This window comes from Merops nubicus, unplaced genomic scaffold (assembly GCF_000691845.1).
Source record: "Merops nubicus isolate BGI_N331 unplaced genomic scaffold, ASM69184v1 scaffold28308, whole genome shotgun sequence".
NCBI lineage: Eukaryota > Metazoa > Chordata > Aves > Coraciiformes > Meropidae > Merops > Merops nubicus.
Window position 1 is genome coordinate 12,997 of NW_008628144.1, and position 9,881 is coordinate 22,877.

The window sequence follows — 9,881 nt, forward strand, 5'->3', positions numbered from 1 at the left end:
ACTGATCAGTACTGACTTCAGGTCCTGCTTTCCAGTGTGAAGAAGGGGTTAGCGACAAGGCATTTGGACAACGCTCTGTAAAGACGTTAATCCTTTGCCAGTCTGATAGCAAGCTTTGAGCTGCCACCAGTAAGTCCCAGGCCAGCAAAAAGAGAAGGGTCCTCGGTGTTCCCTGTTAACCAGTCCTTGAGTGGACACCAGATGAGCTGCACCCTCAACCTCACCAAAACAGGCCAGCTGGAAGCAGGACTCGGGCTCTGCTTTGGATTATCATCTACTTTATCCTTAAAGGGCCCTGGCTGCTCTTTTATCTTCTTGATAAAACTCTCCACTTTGCTGACAGGGCAGACTGTAGCAAGCTGTAGTACAAAAGCACATGCTCTCAACCCTCCTCCAGTAAGTTACCACAGAGCAGTGGCTATTGGAAAGGGAAGAGACACTTGGGCATGGCATGCCATCTCTAGACCGTGACTGCGGGTACAGACAGCCCTGGCCTTCTTCAGTGCAGCACTGTGAAATTCTTCCAATAATTTTTGTTTAATGGTTAGCAACTGCAACTCGCAACCTTAGTGCAGGTGAAAAGGCAAATGCATTCAGCTCTAGCTGTCCTGATCACCTACGGCAGCCCATCTGAGCAGGAAACTTACAACTCTACTTTAAGAGCAATTCCAAATAGTTGACATAATGCTCCCTTTTAGATCTGTGCAATTCTTTGTGAGCTTAAACCACCAATCTGACATTCTGAGCATCTGCTTCAGATCCAGGCATCTATATCACTCACTTCATTTACACTCTTCTCATTGCATTAGTGCTAAAAGCAGAGAAGAAAATTTGAGAGCTAAGATTTGCTCCTTGAGATTATAATACAAGCAACTAATATCAGGAAGAGGTTGGACACTTGGAAAGTCTTCTGCACTAGGAGGAGATTATAGTACCAGAGGCAGAGACACTTTGGACTCTTCATCCTTGGTTTCTAAGACTGAGCTAGACAAACCCACAGTGACCTTACTGCTGGCAATAGTCCTGCTTAAATGGAGAGGCTGAACTAGAGACCACTAGAGGTTCCTTTGAACCAGCATTTCTATGATTTTTTTTCCAGATACAAGAAAGGTATTAAGAAGACACAGACAAAGGGTATCTTTATATTAGTTAAAAAGAGGCAAGGATTCTCTAAGCCTAGCTATTACAGGCAAGACCACTGCATTCCTCAGTATTTTATGCTGTATGAAATGGGTCTGGTGCATAATTTGAGAGGTTTTTCATTACATAAGAAGTGGAAGCATCTCTGAAAACAGTTCTTGTTGAAGTTAACATCAAATAATTCTTGTTTCCCACCGTGCCATTTTCCAATACGCCACATTTCTGCACTGACAACTGGTAATTGCACAGCAGGATCTGAAACATTTTGGCAATAGATCACAAAAACTCTTCAGGATACATAGGATTACAAAAAGAAATGGAAACACATTAACCAGTTCACATGATCAGAAAATTAACATTCAGAAAGTCATTTGCAGGTTTCAGGGTTAGCATATTAAGAGTGAAACAATTCAAGAAGTTTAGAAGTGTCGTTTCACATTGCTGGAAAACTCCACTGTGACACTGCCTTCTCTTGGTTGTACATTTATCTTGCCCATGAGTTACTTCCACCTTTAAACTGTGGAGCGAATTTTACAACACCCCACTGGGAGTAAACCAGTCTGGTTTGTAACACACACTGGCCCGTCACAGGTGGGCCCCAAAAGCCAAGTGTTTCAACAGCCCCTTTGGAAGTCCCAGCTGCTCTTGGTTTTACAGAGCACAGGTCACATCTCCTCTGTTCTCCACCCATGTAAAGCCCCATTTTTAACATTTGCAGTTCTGCAAGGGTTCTTGTCAGCAGCAATACTAGAATTGAGATGTTGGCAAATAAGAGACAGAGAACTGTAGCAATACAATTTTTGGTTTAGTGTTTGCAATTTGTTTTACAGCTCATAAAGAAATACTGATAGAGATATTCTACATTCATACATTTCTAGCAAAATAGACTTTTAAAAACATAAGGCACTTCAAGACTTCCTAAAACAAATGCTCATGATAAAATACAAAAAGAGGGCTGGATGAGAACCCTTTCTGCCCTTTATGTTCAGGTCAGTAAAAGATCAATCCTCTAGCTGGGCAGGCAAATAAAATAATCAACAGAAAGATTTCCAAGATAGAGTTACTGCTGTATTAGTGTGCATTCTGAAGTAAGTCTATCTGAAGAATCTTCAGCTGGGGAGGGAGAGCATGGTGTGAATAAGATGCATTAAAATAGTTCTTTGAACTGGGTAACAAAGACACATCGCAGGGATTAAGTTTCATTACTTTCATTGGATTAAATTCCTTCCATTCATTATTGCCAACAAGAATAAGGAACAAAAAGGAGCTAGTTTTCCCCTCCCTCCCCCCAACTCCCATTATAATTCAACACAAGGTTTCAAAGACTTAAAATGACCAGGACAGAAGCTGATGAAAAACTGCATCTGGCCACTTCAGAGGACGTTTAAATATTCATTACTGACTTCCTCAAGTCTCACCTCTTATTAAAGAAAGAGAAATACAAAAGAATTGGCAACTGTCTAAGTTGCTTCCAGTCAAATGGGTATTTTGCTTCTTCCTAACACGACCCCCTGCTCACGTGAAGTGCCTACGTTCAGGAACGCTGCCCTTGGCAGAGGGTGAACACCAGCAGCGTCCCAGGCCCCGCGGGGAAGCAACAAGGAGCAGCTTTGCTTCACACCCTTGTGTCTCAACTTCACAACAGTTTCAAAAGCTGGACGTGCTGGGCTGCTGTAGCAACAAGGGGACTGATACCTAAACACTGAGCACTTCACTCGGAGACACATCTGTAGGCACTGAAATCCACTATTCAGAACCGACAAAAGGAGCTACAACGGTGGCAAAACACCAAGGGGACAGTAGGAATTAGCCCTGCCATCCATCAGTCTACTCTCAAGTTGTGTCTTTCCTATTTCATTGCCCAGTGCATTTTCCAGTCTTTGGGGGCTGACAATTGCTGGAAAACTTGACTCCTGGGGGCTCAGTATGTTAGGCACTAGGGTACAAACCTGCAGCCCTTGTCTTCTCAAATCCACTTCCAAAAGGGGGGAAAAAAAACCAAACAAACCAACCTACCAATCAACCATTTGTTTTTCTTACAAGTCCTTGATTGTTTTAAATTGTTACTTACTTGAATTGCACTTTAAAGTCCAGCAGCAAAATGAAAACTTTGTAGCTATACTCAGGAACATATATAAAATTTTAAGAGTCAAGACACTTTATCAAATCTAGAAATGCATAGAGATATCAGCTGCATAAGCTGTCAAGTTTTGACCTGACCAGAGTGAAGAAGCTATGAAAAAAAATTTGCCTATTAGCTCTGCTAAAATCAGGGCAGAAACAAGATGCCTGTTTCATTTAGGAAAGAAAATGCAGTTAAGGACTGAGCTAAATTAGCACCACCACTGGTCTTAACCCATCACATACAGAGGTGCTAATGTGCAAACAAGAACTCTGGTGAAATCTAAATTTGTGAAGTGGAAAAAATGCCTGACTTTAAGACAGCTGCTGCTAAAAAGAAGGAAGGAAGGTGGTACCTCATGGCCCTGAGCTCAGATCTTGAGATCTCAACTTGTGTGGCTCACTTTCACTGGCAGAAAAGCCAAGCTCTAGATCATTCAGCTGCTCACTGCTGTGACACGAGCAGCCAATTTGAAATTGTGGCTCTGCAACCAGTTTACTGTCCTCCAGCATTGGTCTGATGGTATTCACCTGGGACAGGAAAAAGCATCTGGAAGAGGAGATGAAAAACAAAACACAGGCCACTCACTGATCCAAATTTAACTAACTGCATGCAGTCAGTTGCTCTCAAAATCTGTAGGTTCTTCTTCCCAAGCAAACTTCACACTATATGCTAAAGTGATGTCCAGCTGCTTTGCACATATACCTTATTGTGTCTTAAAAATAACCTTATTTTGTTATTTTATTTTAAAAATATACTTCAACAAAATATTTGGAAAGGCACAGAGCACACGTGCAATTTACTTCCTTGTGCGTGTGAGGAATCGTCGGACTAAGCTGCAATGATTAATAACGGATGAGGTGCTACTTTACAACCAAATCATTTCTTTCAAATTCCAGTTATCTCCAAAGGAAACCTGGGAAATGAGCAGCGCTGTCAAGGAAATGCAAGGCAAGAAGTTCAACCTGAATTTTGAGACAGACTGGAATGTGTAAAGTTTCACAGACCTTGTTCTTCAGGTCACATTAAAGGAAAAATTGTAGTCTAATTTAAAAAAAAAAAAAAATCACTAAAGTTAAAGTAGAATTATCAAAGTGCTTTAAAATATAAAGTGTCAAACATAATTAAACAGGACCATTAGCACAGAGCTGCCACAAGATATTCAAACGTTCATGCAGGAGAGGAGCACGGGTTTTTAATTTCCCACTTAGGACCAAAGTGGCTTAAAAGTTTTTCTTGTTCATTTAGCTTCTTAACGCAACATATTTGCTCTGCTCATGCATTCAAAGGCACAGTTGGATTTGCTCTGTCTGAAACTGCATCAAAAAGACTCTCTGCCATGAAATATTAATGACAGGGCAGCTCTTACTGAACAAAACACACGACAGCCCCATATATTAGATTTATAGATACCTGTCAATCCATAATATTAATTTTTATAAGCTATTTATTAATACTTAAAAATTCTTAGCTGTTTCGTGCAGCTTTCTTTTAAACACAGTTTAAGATAACCAAGTGTGTTACCTGAACAATCCAACAGACTGCCAAAGCTATTATAACAAGAGCAAATGCAAACAAATAAATAAGGAAGAGGTTTCAAAACAACCTCATGCAAGATGCTCAGACAACTCACCTCAGCCTCCCTAACAGCTTTTCCTGTTATGAATAAGGAAAAAAAAAAATTCTCAAAGGCACTTCTCTCAGTACTTCAATTCATTAAGCTGCTGCCTACTTCAAGTGGATGACCTTAGAAGTGGAATATAACTCTTTACCAAACACAGCAGAGCTGGCTGCAGCAGGGGGACATGGTTGTTTAGAAACAAGAAGTGTCACTCAAGACCTTCTCTGCAATTCACAGATATAAAAGCAGATTTGCTCCAGTAAGCTGAGACTCAAAAACATGATACAGAGCATCGTGTTTGGTCCCTTGCACAGGCATGTACGGCCACAAATCTGAAGGAATACCACGTCTCAGTAGAACAACTTGTCTCTTTTCTGAAGGCACCATAAAGACAGCAACACTCCAAGTGTAATGGGAAGAGGCAAAGGGAAGAAAAACAACAAATACGGTTAGGAGGAAACACTAAGAGCAGCTTGGTATAACAAGGGAGGGAAAAAAGGTGGCTCTCTTCTACGATGGCCGTGACATCTGCAACAGCACAGAGACCCTATGCCTCTAGGCAAAGGAAGAATAACCAGAGTTTGGAAAAAATCTGCTCCTGAACAACGTAACAAAAACCAACTCAGCTCCCAGCTTTTAGTGTACGATCTGTAACTGAAATCAAAGGAGAGAGCAAAGAATCAAAATGCTATATAAAACACTGGGGTCCAGACGTACTCACATGGCATCATTAGCCTGTTTCTGATTTACTACAGCATTAAAAGACATGGACAGCCTCCTCTGCTCTGCAGGACAACTGAAGTCCAGTGAAGTGTCACATATTAAAACCTTTCCAAATCCGCCAGTGAGAGCAAATCCCCCTCCCCAGCCCATACAAGGGAGGGGAGGGTGTCTCCCAGACAGGAGATGTTTCTAACAACCCCAGGCACCCTACAGGCAGTATGCCACTGAGTTAGTTCTCCTAAGCAGCCCTGCACCGAGCAAGTCTAGGCTTGCTAAGATGTTCTGCCCCCTACGTGGGCTTTAGGACAGTTTCTCGCGAGCCCTGCAGGCCAGAGGCTCGTGCTTCGCTGTTCTGGTCTTGCTTTTCAAACCCCTTTTCCTCCCTGCGTTGCCCCCTCGCTCCCCGTTATCCCAGGAGGACTTTCTGCATCCTGCGCGCGGCGACGCTGGCCTCGTCCTCGGAGTCGGACTCGCTCTGGGAAGTGGAGCTCTGGGAGGCAGAGCTGCAGGGAGAGGAGCACTCTGGGGAGCACAGGTAGTGCATCAGCGGGAGGCGGTACTTCCCACAGAAGTCAACGAACTTGATCTGTCTGACGCAGCTGTCGAAGTAGACACCTGTGAGGGCAGAGGGAGCGTTACAGTGCGTGAGACGCCGCGCCGAGCAAGCCCTAAGCTCGGCAAGGTTGTCGTGGCTGGTGCCAACACCTCCAATTAGGATTTAATTGATACATTGTTGGACACAGTGATGCTGGAGGAAGAAAAGCCACCAGGATACCTATGGATATATGACATTTCTATTCACAGTAAAAACACACTTAATTCCTTAACACTGTATTTGGTAGGTGATTCAGAACGCCACGCTCTACACGAAAAGACACAGGACAGCTGCAAATTCCACAGAATTTTGCAATTTCTTCTAACCATTAAGGAGAAATCTCAAACTGGGAATTTGCAAACCTCCTAAATGACAAATTAATTCATCCTCTCTATTTTCAAATTCATAAAACCTCTTCTACCAGCTAGCAAAAACGCGTTCACAAACAGACCGTCATAGCTGTACTTTTCTTCTGCTTGAGTGAAGTCCCTGTGCTGAGTTTGGGTGCTACTTTCCATGGCAACAGCATTGCTGTAACACACACTTAGAGCTCCCTTCCTGTCACAGCAAGTGATTTTAGACACTGACATTTTTCAGAAGTTTCCAGCAGCATTTTAAGTCCTAGCTGCTCTGGAGGAAGCATTTCTCTTACAGTGCTAGAGCAACTGTTCTAGCTCATAAGGAAGAGTGAAAATGAGCAAAACCAATCCCCGGTTGTGCAAAACTCTAAAAACAGGAAACATTTCTTTCCCTTCCAGCACAAGTTCCAGCCCTTCTGTCTTTGCTTACAGAGCATTCTTTGATACTGTCCTGTAAGGAGATAAGATAACAGCCTGTGTTATGACTGCAGGGCGGATCGTAATTAATGATTTTTTTCCCTTAATCTTCTAAAGGCTAAATGCACAGATCATTTACTCTGGATAAAGATTAAGCATTAAGCTAAATTAAGTCCAAGCATTTCAGGCTTTTCTATGAAGTCCTCTCCTTCCAGGAACAACATGCTAGTAGTCCCAAGCAAGAGGGAAACAAGTTGCTCTTGGTCACTGCCAGGCACTACAGAGTCTCTCCTCTTTTCCCTCCAGGAGCTCGCTGCTCAGCAAGAGCGTATGTAAAAGTTCTCCTGTCCGTTGTGTAATCTGAGCTATTTCAGGGCAGACAGATTGAAAATTTCAGCCCATACAAGCATAGTGATGTGCTGCAAAGACTTCAACACAAGAACTGTCTTATGTTCCCATGCAAATACAGTTAACCAGCACTACAACTTTCCTACACCGTTCCTAAGTGAACAAGGTTCCTCAAAGGCAAGCTTGCAGGAGACCTGGAGCCAATGAAATACACCCCGAATTTGGATGCAACATCACATTTAAGCTGACTTGAGTTACTAGAGCCACAGCAAGTCAGAGGGAGAGAGAAAGCCCCTGGGTAAAAGCAGGAAGAAGTGCGTGTGAACTTACCCCCGCATTTGGGATTGGGACAGTTGCTGGCCAAGCTGAGGTACCGGAGGAGGTTCTCCGGGAGGTCGCTGGGCGCGTAGGGAACGTTGCGCGTTTTAATCGTGCGCCCGGCCAGCTCCTGCAGGCTCGGGGGGTTGTAGGTCAGGTCACGGACAAACCGCACCACCAGCGGGTTCCCTCGCAAGCTCAGCTCTTCCAGGTGAACCAAGTTAAGGATCTCTCGAGGAAGGTAAGTCAGCAGGTTATTGTGCAGGCTCAGGGAACGTAGGGAGTGCAGCCTGAGGGTGGAGATGGAAACTCAGTCAAGATGCACAGAGAAAATCATTCTGCAACTGCATTACACAGACCTCATTACTCTCCCCTCTCCCACCAATTTATTTTTCTTTGGCTTTTCTTCCTTTTAAAGCATAAATTCATGCTAGAAGAGCTGCTGTTACTCCAGCACACACAATGCCCTAGAAAGCTTGGCTCAGCTCAGGAATGACTGTTAAGAACACAGAGTCTCAAATACGCTGCTGTCCCCCTCGGTGTTCTTCCCACACCCCAAGGAAGGCAGCACAGAACAGGAGTGTACAAACTGAGCACTTTCAGGGGAGGCTATGTCTCCTTGTACCCAGTGCATGCACCAAGAACGGTTCCATGCAACACTTTGAACAAGTCACCTGCTGTCACTCATGCATTAAAGATGACTGCTGGCAGGCAGCCAGCCCTGGAAAAGCCCACGTTCACATTGCCTGCAGCTGCATCACCTCATGCTGCCTGTGATACTACCAGATCTCAAACGCCAGGCCAGGCAAGGTCAGGCCAGGCTAGCACCAGCACAGGGGACAAGCAGGTTTTTGGCTTTTGGAGGAGGCGCTCTCTGTCAGGAAGCACAAAGCAACATTCCAACACAGTGTCCAGGACTGCTCTCAAACCAGTACAAGTTACAAGACAACTAGGCACTGTACATCAAGAGTAGTCCCACTACACCATCAAATCTCAGCTCAGAAAACTCCATGCTGCCATTCAACTGCTTTTGGGGTTACAGCTACACACCAAATTCCTCATCTCCCATTTTAGGCTACCCCTACAGAGTTTGCAGTGTTCTCTTTCCCCATTATGAAAAAGATAGAGCAATAACTTATACTCTAGAGCTGTGTTGCAGGATTTAACAAACACTAAGATACTCTGAGATCCTAGAGTAAGAAATGCCCAGGGAACACAGGGACTGGTACAACAGAAAAGCACACACAAAAAACCTCTGGATGAAAGACAAAACAGTCCAAGCACTCATTGCTAAGAATATGGTAGCATAGCAGTTTATGTTTTCTGAGTTGCCCAGGTACTTCTCAGAGCTCCCTGTACAAATCCATTCATTCACCTTAAAGTGTATACATGGTGACTTTGTTTCCATAACCCTTTGAGATCTCTATATTATACATTTATGGTCTGCCTGTAGTGCACCACGCTAAAGACCTTGTTCAAGCCTAGTCACATGAACAAGCTAAAGGACAAATAGGTCCTCCCAGGTCCTTTTATCCATACATGCAGAAGAAAAAGTTCAAAGAGTTAATTACAGCTGGTGACTGATGACAGTAAATACTCACTGTGCCAGCTGAGGTGGAATGCTCTGGATCTTGTTGTCACACAGAACTAGGTAGCTTAGAGAAGGCAGGTTTGCTAATTCAGGTGGAATTGAAGTAATGAAATTCCCTCCAAGGTATAAAAACTCTAAACTGAAAAAGAAAAGAGATAACACTGCATTATTTCACTAACCTCATTTACAGTTTCATTTAACATTAGGTCTCCCCATCCCCTGCATTTCTTAAAGAAAGCTTACAGATGACTATGTATGAGATGATTTGCTGAGGGGAAAAAAAAAAGCTGAGTTGCACATCAAAATTACAACAGAGCTGCTGCTTCACAACAGATACTGTTGAGTTTTACCTCCAGCCTCCCACAGTCACCCTTCTACCTGCAGGTAGGCAACAGACAACTTCTATTCCTACACCAACCCCACATGCAAAGCCCCTGCTCTCACTTCCAAGGACGAGCAGCCTGAGCACACAGGGTCTGCAGCACTGACGCAGGAGTTCTCAGTTTCTGCAGGAGCAAAGTGAGAGCACAGTGGCTCTCTTTGAAAATCCTGGCCCTGCACAAGCACTAGTTGCCCTTTATAGCGTCAGTGACTAACTGGAACCTGTCAGCAGGAGTTGGGGGCGGCTGGTCCCACCTGGCTCCAAG

General features: G+C 43.8%; 1 protein-coding gene across 1 annotated transcript; it reads right to left on the reverse strand.

Moving 5' to 3' along the window:
* Positions 1 to 6,012: 6,012 nt before the first annotated feature.
* LRRC58 (leucine rich repeat containing 58) lies at positions 6,013 to 9,373 on the reverse strand (the record flags this gene model as incomplete). Its single annotated transcript, XM_008946585.1, has 3 exons — positions 6,013 to 6,221; positions 7,656 to 7,933; positions 9,245 to 9,373. Coding segments are annotated over 3 exons (616 nt in total), but the record flags the coding sequence as incomplete, so codon positions are not given.
* Positions 9,374 to 9,881: the final 508 nt, after the last annotated feature.